Here is a 20,687-nt window from a genome sequence, read left to right as displayed (position 1 = left end):
CTTGTACTTCTCCACATCCTTCAATCATCCAGTAAAATGATTATTCTCATCACAAACCTCTTCAATTGTGGCTTTATCCGAGTCAGCTGGAATCACATTTTCAGGCCTCTTAGGTAAATTGCTTGGGAATTTCTCCAGGATCTTTGTAGGGGCAGATAATGGTGTTTCATGGTGCCCTTTAAGTAAAACACATTTGTTGAAATAAAAAGTTGTCTTTTTTTAGGGAAAGTAGCCTTGATACCTGCATCTTTGCTGAAGAACATAAGTAAAGTTGATTTACAGCCCATCCCTACCACAGAGGCCCTCTAGCACATACCACTGATTTATAAACTTCAGATTGAACTTGAACTTGCTTCAATTCTGAAGCAAAACTAAATACCCTGAAAAGTCAGTTCCAAAATGTTGGGATTTGGGGCACACAGGACAGTTTATTAATATTATCTTCAGCCTCTGTGCCTTAATCCTCCATTTGTAAAATGGGGAAAATGCAACTATCTGATCCATATAATGAGTTAGAATAACATTATGCACAATAAAAAAAAAAACAAAGGAAACAGAATACAATATTTGCAGTAAATAATAAATGATCTATATTCCTCTGTGAAGGAGGGGGCAGATAAATCCTGAACAAACTGAGCTAAGCACTCCCCATCCTGTGCCTTGGGCAACCCATTATGTAGCCCTGTTCTTAAAGACATGAGGCATTCTTATGCAGATGAGGACAAATTAGAAACCATTACTAGAATTCAGTAATGAGTGTTTGGATGACAGTTGTCCTCCAGGTGGCAATGTGACCCTGCAGGGAGGCAGTGGGTACCTATCAAGAGCCAATCGTTCCAGTAGCTGAGTTTGTTCTTTTTCAGTCTGCCTGAAAACTTGACATCTGTGCTGGGGGTGATAACACACTCGCCGTTGTCTTCTATCGTGACTCCTTCAGTTTTTGGACCTTCCAGTAAGGGTATGGCACTGCCACGGGGCTGGAAAGAGAGATTATTGTTACTGATAAGGAAGCACCATATCCCTGGAATATTTAAATAGGCAACTAAATGAAAAATTGGAGGTCGAAACTGGTGGGCAGCCAGTCACCCTAAGGTGCAGCCAAGTCACCCTAAGTAAACACTGACATTGTGCCCTCAGCAGCTGCTTCCACAACCTTGGACCTTGTGACCTTCCAAGTTACACGTCCTGGGAGATGAGATTAGGCTCTTTTTTTCTTAGAAAAGTTAAACAAGATCTCTATTTCCTACCTGGGTAGTCAGAGCGAGCAAAACAAAACCATGATGCAGTTTCCTGCCTATGGGCTGTTACTTTGATGAACAAACCAGGAATTTTAACATTAACCACAATGCACCAACAGTACCATAGGGCAACCTCTGGCTCACTCCTGCTAAGCTGGCCTGGCACAGCTCTTGATGAGCTACAGCTTCTTCTCTCCAGCATTTGAAATGATTGCTCAAGTATGGTCAGACAGTCCAACACTCCTGCCCACTGTTTCATGAAGTATTTTATTTGCTATGCACCTCTTGATAGCAATCTGCAATTTAAAACCAAATTTCTCCAGATGTGCAGCTTTCAGTATTTTAATCAAATCCCTCTGCCACTTCACTACTGCAAAGTTGTCTTTTAAAAATATATTTTAATGTATGTGTCCTTTAATTTTTTTTTTTTTAAACCCAGGACAGTACTAATTCTGAAAAGACTTTTCAGCAGGGGTTTTGTAGCTCACAACTTACCACAACAGTTACTCCTTCGTGCACCATTGATGGGGATGCATACAAACTTGTGGAGTATTTCCCTACGTACAGAGTTGGCCTGGAAAAAACCAGCAGGTGTTAGAAAGAAGCAGACAAAGGGGTGTTCTACCATCTTAGCCAAAACCTTGGCAACACAATCCTGCAGAACTAATGCATGAGCTTCTCAAATCATCAGTATTTGTAGTTTGAAAAGCTGAGCTCTGTAAAATTGTTTTTAGTACTGCTATAGTATGAAGCCATTGGTTTTAATTATGAAAGCATTTCAGTTGATTATTCATGTCACAATTACTCATTGACATAACTTGGTTCTATTTCTTAATTACTCAATAATTGGTATTTGCCAAAATCTTGCACACCATTTTTATAATGTGAGAGGCCTCACATCATTAAAAAAACAATTAAATTCCACATTATAAAAAGCTATTCAACACAGAACTTCTGATAAAAGTTATGAATATACATTCCTAACTTTATGATAATTACTTGGAGGTTTGGTCTCTGTCTGTAGAGAGTAAAATACCAAATTATTATAGAAAATAATGGCTGGAGAACTGGATCTGTTTTATGTATTCGCTTCACCATCTTGAAACTTACAGACCAATCCTTAGCTGTGTGTATAAATAAGGTTTTAATGACAAAGCTCTGTCAAATAGAGAGTGAGGACAACAGGAATATCCATGCTCACGTCAGTTTGCTCTTGGTCTCTGTTTCCTTTGGGAAAGGGTATTTCCACTTGGTGATGTGTCCAACCTCCCCAGACATGAACGTCAGGTACCGCAGGGTTTCTATCCCCACGTTGGTGTGCAGCACTTTCCGTAATCCCTCTCGTTGCCAGATGTAAAAAGCCACCACAGGAGAAGCATAATTCTGAATCCAGAGGACGTCACCAGACTCACTGTCCACAGTCACCACCAGTCCATCCCCATTAGACACAAAGTGGGACATTTCTGGAACACAGAAATTCACAGGAGGTTGCCTGGGGTGCTGCAGACATGAGGTGTTTGTAAAGCCTGGTGTCAGCTGCAGAGCCCATCACACCTCATGTTGCAAAGGAACAGCTGAGCAGCAAATCCATCAGCAGAGTTAAATCTATGAAAGTTCAGTTGTGATGCAGTAGCACTTTTCCTGAGCGTGCACCCCAGTTCAGGTTTGCTTCCTCTCCTAAATTTAGAGTCCTGTTTTCAAGAGCTGTAACTTTTTTACAATTTACCTGAAGCTACACAACATGCTCTGGACATCATGGCACGTAAAGAATAAAACCTGGCAGATGTACATCAACTGCACAAAAATCAGGCAGTTTGATCAGTTAACTATAGAAAAAAGAAATCAGAATATTTTTTCCCATATGCAAAACCGATGGCCATTATGTGTGTGTAGGAGGGAAAGAACACAGAATAGAAGACAGCAATTGAATTCTTACTGTATTTTGTATCTTCATCAGGCAAAGTAGCTGCATAATCAAAATAGGTGGCATTCCATCGCAGCTCCTTCTTCTTGGTGTCATACATTGTGATCGTGTACTCTGTTAAAAAATATACAGTCTGTGAAGCAAAAAAACCTATGAGAGAATAGAATCAATCATCTCAAATATGAGAGACTCTTCAAAACACCACACACACCACTTCCTGCTCTCTCCATTTCATTTTCCTAACACTCCTGATAAAAAAACCATTTCAGAGCTGTTAAAGGTAACTCCTGATCCTCTCTCACACTGAGGCAGAGGGGCCTCCAACAAGCACAGTGGCAGTGCCTGCCCACCCTGCCAGCATTCTGCTTCTGCTGCACAGCTCCTTTCGTGCACTTTGTTACACTCAGAAATTTCTAGACTCTGCATTCTAAAAATCAGCCAACTGTGCTCTGTAACTGAACTATCACACTTCAAAAGAGCAAATTAACAAGAAGGTTGAAGAACAAGTCTAGAACACTTACTTGTCTTTACTTGTCCACACCTCTCTGGTACTGGTCTAAATGTAACAGTTATTTAGAGTATTGCATTTGTCCTTTCAGGGGGTGTGTTCTATCTCCCTTTAAGCAGTTCTTATAAAAGCTGCGTGGTACAGAGCAAACTTGGGTTCACAGCTGCTACTGGGACACAGTTACATGGAATATAAACACCACTTAGTCAACAAGAACCACTGCAGGGGGTTGGATCTATACAGGTGCCTTCCAATCCAAACTGTTCTATGATTCTGTGTCTATTGCCAAAGCTTTTTAAAAAAGTATCTTTCTGCTGCTATAAAGAGTTAACAATTTTTCTGTGTACAGTCTAAAATCGTGATTTAAAATAAGTTTTTCTAAGAAATAAACTTGAACACCTAAACTGATCACAAGGTCGTTTGTTATAATCCTAAACTTTAAAAACAGTGTCAACATCAAATTTTATTCTAAGCTGTAGAAAATAAATCATTTGACCTGTTCTCCCAAGATACAGGAGGGACGTTGATGGGCAAAGAGTTTCTGCAAATGAAGAAGTCAAGGTCTGCTGTTTCTCCCCAGTCATGAGGTCAATCACATACCAAATATCCTGCTTTTTACCTGAAATCATAATGAAGCCACATTACCATTCTCTTGGAAAATTGCATTTCTACCAAGCTTTTCACTCTTTTTTTCTTTAGTAGGTCCATGAACTTAACGTGAGTAAAGCATTTTTAATAAAAGCATTTCTCATAGTCACACTCTGTTTCATCATTTAGCACTAAATGGCCAATCCCAAATATTGACAGGAAAAACTAAATACAGTATTTGGAGTGGTGAGTACTATAGGCTGAATTATTTTTTCACACTGACAAAATCTGAGTTCTGAGCACAGAACAGCTGTGACCTAGCAGAAGAGGAGACTGAAGGGCTAATGTTGAAGGACAGTAGGTGGAAAAAAAGGGTTTAGACATTCCAAGTTGATTAAGGATTGTGATCCTAACATCCCACTCATGAGCCAGGACCATAAACATTTCTTTGACTGTAACGTGTGTTCTGTCTGAAAGCTTCAAATTAATATTTTTCACTTTTTTTTTAGTGCCGTTAAATGAGGAATCAGAAGTAGGTATTGGCCCTTCAGAAGGTTAAAAAAAATACTAAATTCATCCTGATCTTTCACACATTTTACTGTTATTATGATAAGTAAAAACTGTCCTTCCTTCTCCCTTTCTCTCAAATCTATCTGCAATTAGAACAAGTCATGACAGCAAGGTATCAATTCATTATTTGTAGTATAAATGAACTGACTCTGTCTCAGGACATGGAGGATGTCCAGCTGTTGTAATGTTGTAATTAGATGAGAATAGTTAATTCTCACCTAATTATAATTGTCAGTGGCATTTATAGGCATAAGCAGATTTTAAGTAGAAGTCACTTTTTGTTGATAGCATCTCATAAACCAAAGAACCCCATGCAGGCCACTAATTGCTCATAAAAGCTGCTTTCTCCTTCAGGACAAGCACTTGGTTTTGAATTCTGTATTAATCAGATTTTCTGGCATCAGAAGGGTTTATGAAAAATCATAATAAATACCCAAAATAAAACATATTTCCATGCATCCCTCCTAGGAGTCTCTACATTTTCTAGTTGCTGAGCATATTACAATCTGAAGGAGATGAAATTTGAGCTCACCCATGTACAGGATCCCATCTGAACTGCGACAGGGAGATGCCTGCACCAGCTCTGGGATGGTAAATGGAAGTTTCTAGAGGGAAAAAAAACATAAAATGTCTTTTACATTGGTGGGACAATCTTCACATTTGTGCTTCTAAACAGAAATTAAATAAATTCAAAAAGAGAGGAGTTAAACAATAAATTAATACATAAATACTAAACAAATAAGAAGGAATAAATTAAAATAGATCACTGCTTTCTGGATTCACCCATGAAAAGAATTAAAAATAATTCTGCAAGTTTTAGGGGGGTGGGAGTGGTGAGTAAATACTAAAATATTTAACAATATTAAAGTTCTTAAGGGAAATAATAGCACCTGCCACAGAAAAGAAGCTTGTGAGAAGCCAAATATTTTACCTGGGTTTCACCACAAAGTTTAGAAATAAAAATCAAATGTTAAAATCTGTGGGTGACATGGACTGGTGACTACTTTGACAAGGTTCAGCATTTTTGTCTGCTTACTAAACCTTTCATCTTCTCCAGGTGACAGCACAGACACATTAATCCTGCCTTTGCCAGAGGGATTGAGAAAATTAAGTATTTGGGTGAAAGTGACTGATTTGTATTATTCCAATTACACCTATCCCACCAAACTGTACAGATCATTCAGTATTTGGGTAATACCACATAAATTTGACTTTTCACCATCATTATTTTAGCAAGCTACAGAAAAATAGTACAAGGGGACAGAACATGGATGATGTTGTATGTGTTGTCCACAGGCAGCAGATGATGTTTTTGACTAATCCCAGCAAGCTTTTCCAGGAAAGTGGTGCACTGCACACTACAAATGTCTGCAAAACTTTATAGTATGGTCAAGAAAGCAGAAAGTTTCCTTGGGGACTCACCCTTTGCACCAGTCTGATGATGACATTTGGATAAAAATTATTAGAGTAGAATTTAAAACGATACTTACAGTCAGGCCTTCACTATTCTTGCCACCCAGAGTATACAAACTGCCATCGTTTGGGTCTGGAAGAAATGCTGGCCTAGGATGTAAGCAGCAACTCTTAATGACAAAAACTGCACTGTGCTTCTCAGGCAGGAAGGCAAATATGGTCAGCACTGGCTTTACAGAGAACTTCATCTGAGATTCATTTTTTTTTTACATTGCATTATCCATTTCTTAAAAACTTTATTAACATGACAAGTGAAAATTTAAATATAAAGATGTTTCAGAACTGGCACAACATAAGATTACTTGTGCATTTGAAAATTAAAAGATCTAAATGTGGCTGCAATCACCTGGGTTAAAGCTTTTAAACAAGAGCCATAATCTTTTAAAGTGCCACAGAATTAAAAACAAACAAATAAACAACAGAGAGCATAAGGAAGGCAAGGAGCAATAATAAGAGGTGCCAGAAACAAGTAAACTTGAGAGGTAAAGGCATTGCTCTTCCCCCCAAACTACATAAAAAAACCACACAAAAAGCCCAACCTCAAAAAAAAACCCCAAGAAAACACAAGAAAGAAAAGATGTTACCATTGACTTCAGAGGCATCAAGTTAAAGCCCCAAATTTTCTGCTAATGTGATTGCTGTGCTGGGGGAATGGCTCTGAAGTAACAGCTTGAGGCTTTAATTTGAAGATTCTGGTGGTGGTGGTTGGAGTTGCCTGTGCTTCACTATTTTTAGTCTTTTATTTGAAGATAATGAGCAGTACAAAACCCAGAGATCACTCCTGAGCTCTTTGTTATTTTCAAAGCTCCTCAATTAAGATTCTGGCACAGTCAGCACACTTGATCTCTAAGCCTGAGCAACAGCTGAGAGAACAGTCTGCAGACAGGACATTTTTTCTGTGTGCTACAAATAATTCTATGTAACTAATGACATCATTTCTGTATCTGCTCTCCAAACCACCTGAAACTGATTGCACAGCTCCTCCAGAACATAGATCCTTTCTGTTCTGACTAAACTGAATTTCAAGATGTCAGTGAAACTGAACAAGCAGTAAGTGAGATAAAGGAACCAGACTTACTCTTCCACATGGATGGGCACCTGGAGTACAGGATCTGCGTGAGCAGAAAAAGGTAAAAGTCAAAATGCTGGCAATTCCCTGACCTCAGCAAGCACAGGACCAAGTCAGGCCTGCAGCAACTTGTTACATTTTCAAAGGCTGATGCAGGGAGTTCCAAAGGGGCCATCATCTGAGCAGCTTCAGTGATCCCCTTTGGTCATGAAACAAGGTTTGTAGAATGGGAAAGTACAAAGTACCTGAGAAATTTTAAACCTTCTGTAGTTCTTTGCTGAGTTTGCTGCCCAGCAAACCCTGGGAGGCAACTCAGAGCAGACAGCAGTACCCTCCTGTACCTTGAGTTTTCTCCTGATTTCTCAGTGGGGTTATGGGCTCAGGAAAGCCTCCAGTGGATGTGTGTAACCCCCCCCCTGCCAAGAGCCACTTGCAGCAACTGCTGTCTCTGGGCAGGCTTCAAAACAAATTTGTCTTAAAATAAAAACAGTAATTTAATTTTCATGTAAAGTGATGTGACTTCAAAATTACTATCTGAGGCCTCCATAAATCCTGAATCACAGGATTTTCAATCCTGATGACAAACCCACAAAAGTTCCCAGATTTGTGAGACATACTCTACAATTTCCAAGACAAATGTCAATTTCCAAGTCACCAGAAGATGCACATATAACATCAGAGACAGAAAGCAAGCAGGAGGTGAGAAATAGCAGGTTTTATTTTCATCAGTTTCTTTTTACAATAGCAAACATCTCAGAGCAGCTTTCTTGGGAACATAACTACATACATTAATATTTTTTTCTCTTTAAGCCTAAAAAAATGTTCCAGATACCTCCTCTAAGCTGTCACAAGCTGCTCTCCTGGTTCCTCACCACCACACTCACTGCTGGCAGGTGGGAATGCTGTGTGAGTGTAGAGCTCCACATGCTATCATAAATTCCATTTAAATTACCCAAGTACACATCAAAAGGCCCTAAGAATAATTAACATCCAAGCAGAGGAGCTCAGTGATTCATCAGTAGCTATCTGACCACACTCTGAGTCAGACCTTTAGCCATTAACTACATCAAGCAACTCATTCCTATCCCCTGTGTGAAGAAATCATTTTCAGGACACACTGGGAGGGAATTCCCCACTCCAGACCTCAGTGGATTACATCCAGATTACTTCCCAGTGTTTGCTTCAAGTGTGCCACAAGCTTTATGATATTTAATGCAGCACGTGGTGAAAAGAACAAAAAAGAAGAGAGAGACATTGGAGACCACAGGCTGGAGTTTTATAATGACAAATGCTTCAGGGGATGGGAAAAGAAACAGTATCATAAGTCAGGAGGAAATGGCACCTGCCGCAGCTCAAGTATAATTTCATGCAAATGCTACAAGCAACACTAAAGGCAAAAGTCAAATAAACTTTGCAGGTGCCCTGATGAACTGATTATGGTCTCTTCTGGTAAAAAATAAACTGCTGACTGTGGTAAAGACCATTGCTAGACACCAGCAATCTTCCCCAGTGCTTGATGAACTTTGTCCTAACTACAAACATCTCCTCAAATTATCATTAGTGATAACAAAGCTACACAATTTGGTTTTGAAGTGATTGACTGCATATCCATTGTTTAATATAGTAATGCAATTATTCTTTAAAATCCCCTTCTCAACAGTCTAGGCAAAGCATGAGAAAATAATTTTACAGTAAAGAGCTCCACTCTGCTCAAACTATCTCAAAGGTCTAAAAAAGTGTTGCAGGATTTTATCAGCTACAGAGCATGCACCTCAACAGTGGAAGAACACACACGTACAGAATGCAGAAGATTGAGCTTTTGCTGCCAAGCTTGTACTGCTGAAAGCTGCTGGATGTCACTGACTACAATTCCTTCAGCAAATGTATTCAGTACTTTAACAAATTATGCCAGAAATCCCATTAATGTCCTAAACTCCTTTTGCTTGTTTTCTCAGTTACTGAAATTTTATTTACTAGCACAGATAAAAAAGAGATAAATGGAACAGATTAAGATGTTATGACAATGCAGCAGGACTTTTTTTAGTACTTACTGGCACATGAACCAAAGCACAGATTAATTCTGATGGCTCCCTGCAACATTTAAGTGTGTGTCTGAGCTGTTAGGAAGCATTTAGTTTCAGCCTCTGAGTCATTTCCATGGATATTCACAACAAGTAAATACAAACTGATGGAGGAGTTTATTTTCTGAATTGAAAGGAATTCTCCCTTCACTACTGGCACCATCCACATGGAGAGATGGGCTGTGGAGAGTCGTTTCTATTTTTAGTTATTGGAGTGATGTAAATTTTCTCAGTCTCTTAGCACTCATGATCTGAAACTAAGGTGGTAGCTTTGTGAAGCCACCTTGAAAGCAAACAGTGAACCCTGCATATTCACTTTCATGTGGTTCAGGACAAATTCCAACTGCATTTCAAAATTTGTTTTGAAATAAGAAATCTGAGATAAAAAGAGAATCTCGAGCTCAATTTAATGTCAGTTGTTAAAATAGTTTTCATATGCTTGGCTACAGACTAGTAACAGAATGAGCTGTGCTACAATTGGTCACCTTTGGCCCCACAGTGAGTGAAACAGAGAAAGTTCTTGGAAAAGTCAGGGAGCTGAGGTTTTGTCTTCCCTTCAGCACTCAAGTCTTAACTGGAATCACAGAACTCAGCTTTCAAAACTTCCCTGAGCTCAGTTCCCTGCAAGTGGGTAACCCACCTGTTCCAGTGCCAGCAGCACTGACACCACTGAACAAAGCAGTGAGTATTCTGTATTGGAACAAAAGGTTTAGAGAGAAAATGTGATAAAACTGATAAAAATACATTTACCTCTCTCTTAAGCTTCCATTCCCTGCAGCAGGGGGAAAGACAGTTCCCTGCCACCTCCTGCAGAAAGCTTTTGGTTACAATATCCTGCCCAAAAGCTTTCCACTTTCTAGACTAAGAAAACAAAGATGTAAAACCACCTATGGAGCCCCTGGGTGGGGCTGGTTAAGAACCAGGACACCACGCTCTGGAGAGCTCCAGTGCTGGAGGGAAGATCAAGTTCTCTGTAGATACTTCCATGGGTTTCCCACCTGTTTTTCCTGCAGCCTCCACTAAGGCAGAGCACTTAGTGATTCCTGCACTAAAATCCTACAGTTCAATACACACTAGCTACAGCTTTTTTGTCTGGTAATACAGACCTGTGTAAACCAGCACATGCACACACTGTCAGTAAAATTATCACCACTGGTACTCTTCATGGAATTCATTCAGCAAAGCACATCAGTGCCCATAAGCCCAGGAAGCTCCAGGGCATTGGCAGAATTAAAAACACTGCTGACACCTCTCCTTGTCAGGATGGGACTTCAGAAAAGTTACCCTGTAAGAACTGAGAGGCTTTCCTTGGTACAAGTTAATAAAATATTTGTAAAATAACAGTGTCAAGGGAAAAAAAAAAAAAAAGGATGCTGATCCAAGATTACTCTAGAACTCTTAAGCTTATTCACAAGTGCAGCAGTTATTAGAAACCTGTTAACATAATGGATGTCCAGTAATTTAGCAATTACTTGGCTCAGTTATGCTTCCCTAAAATTAACATTTTGACCTGGCAGCAGGCAGATGTCCAAATACTGTGTTGGTTGCATCATGACCAGAAAATATTTCTGCCTGTGAGTGGGCAGAAGTATAAAACAGGTTTCAGATGAATCTAAAATAATTCTAACCCATATTTTGCATACATACATGGAAAAAAGCCATATATACAATTTTTGAAACTATAACCATAATGCTAAATATAATGCATTTGAATTTTCTCCATCTTTCATAAACACATGATAAGATAAAATTTACCTTTTGTCCCCAAAAAAACCCAGGTCTTTTTTAATGCATGGGATGGAGTTGCACATTTTCATCAGAACATATAAAAACAGTGACTGAAAAGAAGAAGTGGGAGATTCTGAAACAGCAAATGGGTCAGTCACTGCCCCACTGGAATGAGCTGGAAAAAACAGTTTCCTGACCTGAGGCCCTGCCATAAGATTTGGGCTAACGGGCCAGTTCTAAATCCTGTCATCCTTGCCTGCTGTTGCAATTAGTCAGTAAATTAGGCAGTAAATGAGGCCAGAGATACTAACAAAATATCCTCTGGAAATTGCTGAAGAGAGAACTGTTCTGCAACTGCTTTGCTTTGACAGTCTTTATTAATTTACAGCTATGCACAAAGATCTTGTTTCTTGCCTGGGAATAACCACTGTAACTAGAGGAGGACCTACAGGTCTCAGAGTGCTCCTTAGAATCTATTTCATACCATTAACAGGTACAGTTTTTATATCTTTGTCTTTATCATGACAACTCCACTGGGGTCCATAGGTTCTGACTAAGGTGTCAGAAATCAAAACCATTTAAGTCAATTGAAGGTCATAATTTTCTTAATTTCTACAGAGAACTGAAGACTGTACCAAAATTTCTGATGGCTCTAAGTCTAGACCCAAACCTGTATCTATTATATGTTCTTCTGGCAAATTACTTCATCTTAGTTTTTAGGGGGAAAGCTCCTAAGGAGCTGGTGAATGAAAAGAAAGAGAGAATTTTGAACAGTAGAGAAGGACAGAAGTGACTGTCAGAAAAACAGAAATACTCTGTCCCAGAGTTCTGTTTGTAACTCTACATTCTTAACATCTCAGAGTTCAACATTCTGCTCATCAGCCTAAGCTGTTGAGTTAACAGCAATGTAGAGGATGATTTTTACAAAGATGTGAGGGAAAATGGCAGTCTTAAAACCAAATTCTTAAAGCTCACAATGAAATCAGAATTGTGAATACAAAGTCTGACACTAAGGGACACTCTCCAGACTCCATCTTGCCAACAGGTTTCTTGTCACCATTTCTGTCACTGTCTGCTTCCTCACCTGCACAAAAAGCAAGCACACAGTGCTGAGCCCCTGTACTCATCAAAGGCATCTATAGGAAATGACAGAAGTTGTTTTATTTCCAGCAGTTTTGGGAATGGAGATTTCACCCCAGGTAATCTCACTGAGGATGTTCACTGAGTATCTTGCTAGTAGCAAGTGCAGGAAACATGGGAGTCTATCACACTGTCACTTAGAAATGCAGGCTCCTTTGCAAGAACCTTATTTTAGTCTCTGATTTTAAATGTGAGCCACATGCTTTTAACACCCTTTCCAAGTGCTTTTCAATACAATGTTTTTGTGAGGCCACAGCAGGAGAAAAGGTTCCTCTCAGAAATTTGGGAGGAGGAGGAGTGTGGGTTGTTTCTATAGGCTTTCCAACCATATTCCAGCTTCCCAAAGCCCAGGGAATGAGCAGCATCAGTTACCTGGTCACTGAAAAACCCTGACAGCTCTCAGAGAGTAGGAGAGTTCATCAAAGCCACCAGGAAATGAAGGTATTAAGCACCCTCAATAAACAGGTCCACAATCTCCCTACATGTAACTGCAGCTTCATTTCTGAACCACTGCTACTAACTGACCCATTTTTTTGTCTGCTTTAAGGAGAGTACAAGTATTCAGACTGCCCTTCTTGCCAGCACTACATGGAGGCAGGAAACCCAAACATATTATTGTGGTGATAACCACTGGCTCATTTGTTCTGCATACCCAAGATAAACTTCAGTGCTAAATTAAAACAAACCACACATGGCAAGATTTCCATGTTTGTTTAAGCACTGCTTGATAATGAACACTGCCTTGCTTTTTTTCCCCCAGTGAAAATAAGATTTATATGAATTGCCCTTTGTTAAATACCTTGCTGCTTAAGTGCAGTAATAAAATGTTCTCTTCCTGAGGAGTGGCTCTGCAGCACTTCAGGTGACCTCCACAACTTCTCCAAGCACAAGAACTACAACACAAGGTTCATTGTCTGAGCACCAGGGGCACATGGCAGCTGCAAGAACACTGCTTGCAAGGCACAGAGCTTCCCACTGGGGAATCCCCTGTTACAGTGGAAGAGAGAGGGCACCCAACAACTGTGTTTATACACTAATATTAATACCAAATTCTGCACTATTCAATCTCTCCAGGGATTCAGCACAGCAGGATGGCACAGACTCTCCAGGGTTATTGGTTTCCAACACTGTTGTATCTTTGTTGGGCTTCCCACCCACAGGGAGACCACCAACAAGTACAGTTTTGCAAAAATAAATACAAACCCTCCAATTACAGATTAATTCACCAATTTATATGTACAGACCCTTGTTCTATGTACACTTAACTAAGTTAACTCATGAAGCATCTTGTAACAGTGGAAACTACCTTTTTTTTTTTTTTTCATTGACCCTTGTGTGTTCTATTACACAGAAGTAAACTAATGGGCAGTAAGTGCTTTGCAAAAAGCAAGTGAACAGAGCTGGTGCTCATGAGATGCAGAATAATACAGTTGGCAACAGTGAGAAAGTCTCTAAAACTAGATTATCCAGTCTGGCAGTTCTAGTGTACCAACAATGGTTTTGCAACTTTTTTTTTTTTTTTTTTTAAAGGGAATTTACTTGAGCAATACACTGTGACTAAGATTCTTTTCATTACCAAAGTACCCTAATTTCTTCCCCAAAAACCTCTTGCTACTTATTAAATCTGGCTGCAAACAGTTATGATATCCTTCTAGTGTAGGACTACCTAGTGTATGCTCATGCCAGCTGAATGACAAGCAAAAACCAGTAAGCTTCTCTTAACACCACAGTAGCCAAGAGCAACAATAAAGGAGGAGGCTTACAACTTTTTTTTTTTTTTTTTCTACAAGCCTGTTCAGGGAAAAGAGAGGTATAAATTTAAAGAGGAGGTTTAGGAGAAAATTTAATCAAACCTATAAACAAAGATCCTTCAAGGAAATACTTGGTCACCCCCTTTTACTGCAAGAGGAACTAAAAAAGCATTCTTTGCTCATTTATGAAGTTACCTTTTTGTCTGGTAGATTTGCATTTAAATATGAGTAGTTTTACAAATAACAATAACTGGTGTGTACTGCAGGCATCAGATAAACACAATCCCTTTTGTGGGATAATTTCAGCTCACCTACTAAAATGACATCAGCTTTAAAAATAGAGGACAGAATGATGCAATCACTGTGACTCCTTTTTATTTGACCTGTTTTCTCATTTCTTTCCCAAAATGAAGAGAAAGTCCTCCTACCACTTCTACCATATGTAATCAGAGTCCCACTAAAACAAATTTCTATTAAATACTGAATCTCTGTTCAGTAATTAAAATTACAAAATCACTTCCAGTCACAGAGCAATGTTAAATTTCTTTCCATAAATGTGAGGAGGTTTTATTTAAAATCTGTGCTATTTCTTAACATTTACTATAGAAAAAAAGACCTGAGGTTTGTACAATATCCACTGCTCTAATTAATGTAAAGTATTCCAGACAGAATCATGCAAACCCTTTGCTCAGTTCCACCAGCTGACATCCTCATTTGACATCTTTGCTGTTCTGTGATCCTACATTGAGCTCATTCCCATATAACATGACACCTACCAGTTATACCACTAGAGCTCACACAGTCTGGTGAAAAAAACCCAAAACATAAACCTGGAAATGATCTGCAAGTAAAAATGTGAACGTAACTCCAGAAACAGCTTAATTCTGGAGGAAGAGCAAAAATAAGAAAGGCAAGAAAGTATTTACCAGGCCCTACAACAGTCTGAATTAACAATTGATTTGTCTGTTACTACTGTTCCTGAGTAGAGGGCATCAGGACACCTGCTCACCTTCTTTTAAAGTCCACTTGATAGCTCCTGTCCTCTTGCTGACAGCATGCAAACTTCCATCAAGAGTGGAAACAAACAACAGTGTTTCTGGTACAGTGACCGAGGTGGTGTTCTGGAAAAAGAGAAATCCAAATGCTGAATGGAATTGTTTCCTACAAAGTCTGCTTGTAACTGCATACAGTACATTGCCTGGAACACCATCCTTCTTCCCAGTCACACAGACTAGAATAACCAGATAACTAGAATAACTATTTTGTCCCTTTGAATTCAGTGAGTTTTAAAATTATTTTTAAATTTTTTTTTCTGTCACTGCTATGGAGCTGCTTACTGTGCTAAGAGACAAACTGGGAGATGCTTTAAATGAAAGATCTATCTACAACTCACCTTCCATTTTCATTTTTTTTAATCAAAGTCTGCTTGCACTAAAGTGAGGTGAAACCAGAGAGGGAGCTCACCTAGGGAAGGACTGATACAAAGATTTTGTGATGAGATAGCAAGGGTGAGGAGCTTCAGAGCAGCTCAGAAAACCTCAGTGTGAATGTCAAAACCTCGTTACTACCAAGTAAACAGAACACACTTTTACCAGGGTTTAGTGCCCTAGAGATGAGAAGATACTGGCTGGGGAGAACATTGATAAATAAAACTGAAAGGTGATCAATATTCTGTGGGGCTGGAGTGATGGGCTGGACCTGCAGGCTGGCACAGAGCAAGGAAGAATGTTTAGGAGAGATGCAGCTTAAAAAGGCTACAGGAGATGCACACTGTTAAACCTCTTCATTGTGTCTTTACACCTCATGTCTCCCAATCCTGTATTTCTGCTGCAGAGAGCAAACACCACAGTTAAATATAATTCTTAACCTACCACAGCTCATGAAATGAAATGTAGGCATTTAACATAATAATGTCTCCAATGGTTTGAATTGTAAAAAAAGGCATTTTAGTCATGTTAGAACTATTGCAAAATAAAATAGGAAACTGCCAATTTAAAATCCATGGATATAGGAGTAACTTGCTTTGGAAACTGATGCACTTTTAATGTAACTCAGCTGCAGTGTTAGACTTTAAGGTGAAGTATAAAGCTAAAAGAATAATATAATAAAGCAATAACTATACAACTTTCAGGTCATATCTACCAATATGATACATGCTTTTTCCAATCAAAATGAAAACGCCTGGAATAGACAGGGCAGAAAAAATGAAATTACAAATCATCAATACACAAACCACAGGTCAGAAATAACTGCTGGAGGTCTAGAAAAAGGATCTGATGTTAAATTATGCAGAGACATCTGCACTTTTGGAGGGCTCTGGGCTTATAAAGCAGAAACAAGCCAGAACAAAAAAACATGAAGCAAAGCATGAATGAATGAATGGATGGATATTCCAGCTTTGAATTTCAACAAATTGCACAAACTGTGCCTGTCAGGCTAACTGTGTTTAGCTGTTTAGGTAACCATCATTCTCAACTGCCAGATGTTGCCCAACACCAGGTTGCCATTTCAAGTCATGCTGCATGTCTGTGCAAGTTCCAAGAAGAAATCACAACTGTAAAATTTTAACAATGTCTTGTAAACTAATTTTTTACCTGCCTTTTGACAAGCATTTCAGCCTTCTCATGGCAAACAAATGTATATTTTCACTGCACTTGTATTCACAAAAAAATTCTATTGCAGACAATTTAATTCTTCCATCAGATTCATAGATAAGGCAGAAAATATTTGTAGGCATTATTTCAATAAAGCAATGCATTTGGTGTAAATCCTGTATATTGTACATCAGGGGGAACACAAGATCTTGATAGCTGTTCCTTCACAAAGATCTATATACCCTAGACCTGACAAGCTATTTAATTTAAAAGAATGGATGACCCTGCTTGCTCTTCTGTCAAAAAAGACACATCAAAAACATCCATTATCCAAAGTGATCGTTTGGGTTAACAAGTTCAGTGAAACTGCATCCAGTAAATTGAGCAAGAACTGTTAAAGGCAGGAAGTGAAAATTACTGAAGTTCCCTTAAGTTGCAGGTGGGAATCTGACACCCAGAATGTAATGGCTCATGTTGAAGTTTAGTTGCAAATAAAATACAGCATAGAGCAAATCCACCTCATCTTCCATGTATACAGGCTTAAGATTGTTTTCTAGGCTACTTTTTACTCTCTGCACAAGTTTTTTCTTATCTTTTAGCTCTTTATCTTACAGAAGCAGCATATTCTCTTCCTGTCTTCTTATTGTGAACAAAGTGTGCACCATCTTCACAAAAAAATTGCTTGTAAAATACCCACCACGATTATGTTTTGGTATCACATCTCAGTATGCGGAACTCTTGTATATCTGTAGATTTAACATTTTCATATTTAACATTTGAGCATCTACTTGTGACATCAAGGCTATAGAAATTATGGATTTAAATGTGAGCTCTGAAACTCTCATTAGAACATGAATAACCAATATTGTCTTCCAGATTACTGACATTTCAGGAGGCTGCTGGTACTTGGGATCAAATAAGTCTTCCCCTCAGTCCAGATCTACCACATCTTTAGATAAAATGTTTTAGGAATCTAAGTAACAAAATTACTCAGAGAAAGGTCAGAGAAAGCTGGAGAACAAGCTCTGATGCCTTGGTGTAAGCATATGGTACCAGTGTCAAAGAAGATACTGTCTTCATTTACTGCAGCCTTTCAAATTCTCCTACAGGTTAGCAGAGCAGTGCCCTATTCTGTTTTCTTGCATTATAAGAAAACAGATCCCCACAGGTATAATTTCTTCTACTAATTAATCTGCTTAAAACCAGTACTTTTGAAATGCAGGTCACCAAGTATGCACAAATCCCACTGAAGTCAGTGGAAACAGCAGACAGAAAAAAAAAAAAAACAAAAAAACCAGGCCACTCAGTTCCTGGAGGTCATAGTTCTGTAACCTCAAAACATGTTCTGCTGTGCAGGTGATACCACAAAAGGTTCTTTGAGTATGAATAAAGAACAGGAAAACACTTCACAGTGACCTGGACATGAAACAGCATCTTGCTGACCCTGAGAAGTGTTACTGGTTTCCCAGAAATAGTTGAGTGCTCACTAGTGAACACACCACAGTGCCATGTGTTCCCAGGTAGTAATTTTCTCTTTTCTGAGCCTTAAGTAGGAGTACATACGCACCCAACTTAATCTGTAAGCTCTGATGGACAGCAAAGGGTGGATGGCTTGCTAATTAAAAGTTACAGCCTCATCATTTCTTTGGTAATGCCTGGTTTACCTGCATTTTCCTGAAAAACCAACTTCAGCACTAACTGCACCGGACATTTTCTCCCAGTAGCAAGAGGCCTGTACCAGAATTTATGCTACTGGAACCACAACTGGTAAACCAATCAGGATGCAATGCAAAATATTTTTAAACATTACCACACAATGCAAGTAATTGGCATATTCACCACAGATAGCTTTCAAAACCAGGGTAATGAATCATAGGCTATCTCCTAATTACCCTGCCAGGCTAGAGGCTAAATCTCACTATGCATAATAAAACCATGTCATGAAGAAACTCTGTAAGGCTCAGTAAACTACTGTGGGAAAGCTTTTTAGTGTAACTAATAATGAGGTTGATACATGAAAGCGAGGTGACAAAAAAAAAAACCATTTTCTGTAGAAAGTGAAACAAACTGTACAGATCTTTTAATCTAAAATAAATTCCAACATGTCTTTGTTAGCTGATTCTCATCAGCACTGTAACCCAGTCCCAGTGACTTTTCATTCATACTCCCATTTGTGCTGCAGCAGGAAAAATGGAAAACTGCAGGAGGTCCACTCCAGCCATCCTCTGATGTGACCGAACTTTGAGTGCTGCTCTACACCATAAACTCCCAGCTAAGTTTTCAGACTTGTCCCTCTGTAAACCCAAAGCTTATTGCAATATTCACAAGAACACCAGCAACCAAAATGGATAGAAGGGCAGAGTGCTATGCACATGAATTTACACTCCAGGACAGAGCTGTCCAGGATAATTTTAGGTACACGAGCAAAGTTTGCATTCCTCTCCAAAAAACCCTTCAACCCTAATATATATATATATTTATTTATTTATTTATTTATTTATTTTAGTTAGTAAAGACATCTGCAACTCAAATAAACCACATTCATGTTAATTGACATAGTTCTTGAAAATGTCCTCTTTAAAATCTGTTGCTGTCTCACCCAGATTTTGGTGCCTAACCCCCAGGCTGAGATAAAGAGCACATTGGCAGAAAGGACACCTGGTTGGGGCTGGGGTTTTCCCATCGTGTGCTGCCTGCACACCCCGTGCCCCAGACTGGGACCACTCCCACAGGCTGCAGGAGGGAACAGACCCATGTGCTAAATACCAGTTTAATCCCAGAGAGGTTATTTTTGTGTTGCTCTGACTCTGTGTTAAAAGAGACACAGGCAGAGTTTTGAATGCCCAAGTCTCACAAAATCAAGGGTTTTTTTTCAAGCTAGAGAGAGCTGTAAACCAGTACTGTATAATATTTATGGTGAGTGCTTATTTACTGCCAGCTCTGCTGCACTTCTCATTGCTGTACCTGAGATGTAACCCTTCTATCATGTGTTCCCATACATCCCATCCTCAGGGCAATTCCAAGTGTATCTTGGAATACACTGTGATATAAGTCATCTTTTACATACACTGTATCACCTAGATAATAAGAGAGAGTATTTCATCTTACAAAGAAAAGACAGGAAAGGAAACCCCTTTATGAAACACGTAACAAACATTTTAGGAAAACAATAGTAAAGTTGGGATATAAAGTAACAAAGAGCATATTTATATGACAAAGAAAATACAGAGCAAGAAATCAACACCAGTAGCCCTAAGAAAAATCTACAGAAAACACAATCTGCAAAATCTTTAAGTAATGTTTTTCGTGTTTCCTCAATACCAAGAATTGTATGCCAGCCCTTCATGGGAATTCATGACTCAAGCAACATTAATGGTTCTAAATAAGCCTTTCCAGTTAAATGGGTTAATTACAGGAGAGCTGACTGGTACTAAGTTCATGGAAATGAAAAATAGTTCTGAAAAGGGACTGAAATATGAAATAGATTTCCACTTGGAAGCCATGGTGAGGACTACAGCTGGCAGAGCAAAAAGACCAGGGTGAGCACAGAGAAAAGAAACCAAGAAATGGAGAACCTAAGATCAGATACTGATCTGAAGTAAAATGACAGGGCAGGGAGACCAAGAGGAGAGAAAAATCCAGAGAAAAAAGGGGCTGAACTGTACAGGTGCCCAAGTCTACATTTTTGTGACTATGCAAGAAATTACACAGAATTTAGTAATAATCTGTGGATTCAGAAGGTATTTTTAGTATTTAAAGTCTAAAGTTCTTAGTATTCTTATTCAGTACTATTTTTAATACTTCATGAGTTGCAAATCAGTGTTTCCCTTGCAAAATCTGAACCTCAAAGCTTTCAGGACCCTGAAGAGATTGCAGTGTGGATTAAGACAAAGACATTAGCACCCTATATAAATATTTTTAAGTAATTTTTGTTGACAGGCTGCATTTATTTTTTCCAGTTTCCTAATGAAATAACAACACTAGTTATGTTACACAGTTTCACTTCTTAATGTGTTTACTTTT

General features: G+C 38.9%; 1 protein-coding gene across 4 annotated transcripts in view; it reads right to left on the bottom strand.

Annotated features, from left to right (window-relative positions):
• The window catches only part of ERN1 (endoplasmic reticulum to nucleus signaling 1), a 31,010-nt gene that overhangs the window by 7,039 nt on the left and 3,284 nt on the right, over positions 1-20,687 (bottom strand). For 2 of the 4 annotated variants that reach the window (XM_071763915.1, XM_071763912.1), the window contains exons 2-11: positions 15,080-15,191; positions 7,380-7,413; positions 6,319-6,391; positions 5,361-5,433; positions 4,167-4,289; positions 3,175-3,276; positions 2,440-2,701; positions 1,734-1,812; positions 818-977; positions 58-176 (exon numbers count right to left, since the gene is read on the bottom strand). In XM_071763915.1, coding sequence (XP_071620016.1) covers positions 58-176; positions 818-977; positions 1,734-1,812; positions 2,440-2,701; positions 3,175-3,276; positions 4,167-4,289; positions 5,361-5,364 — 849 coding nt within the window. In that variant the 5' untranslated portion in view covers positions 5,365-5,433; positions 6,319-6,391; positions 7,380-7,413; positions 15,080-15,191. Of the gene's footprint in view, positions 1-57; positions 177-817; positions 978-1,733; positions 1,813-2,439; positions 2,702-3,174; positions 3,313-4,166; positions 4,290-5,360; positions 5,434-6,318; positions 6,392-7,379; positions 7,414-15,079; positions 15,192-20,687 lie in introns of all 4 variants that reach the window. The other 2 variants (XM_071763916.1, XM_071763914.1) reach the window with 2 other exon arrangements.

The sequence above is a fragment of the Heliangelus exortis genome, chromosome 20, assembly GCF_036169615.1.
Source record: "Heliangelus exortis chromosome 20, bHelExo1.hap1, whole genome shotgun sequence".
Taxonomy (NCBI): Eukaryota; Metazoa; Chordata; class Aves; order Apodiformes; family Trochilidae; genus Heliangelus; species Heliangelus exortis.
This window is presented reverse-complemented; position numbering and strand designations above follow the sequence as displayed.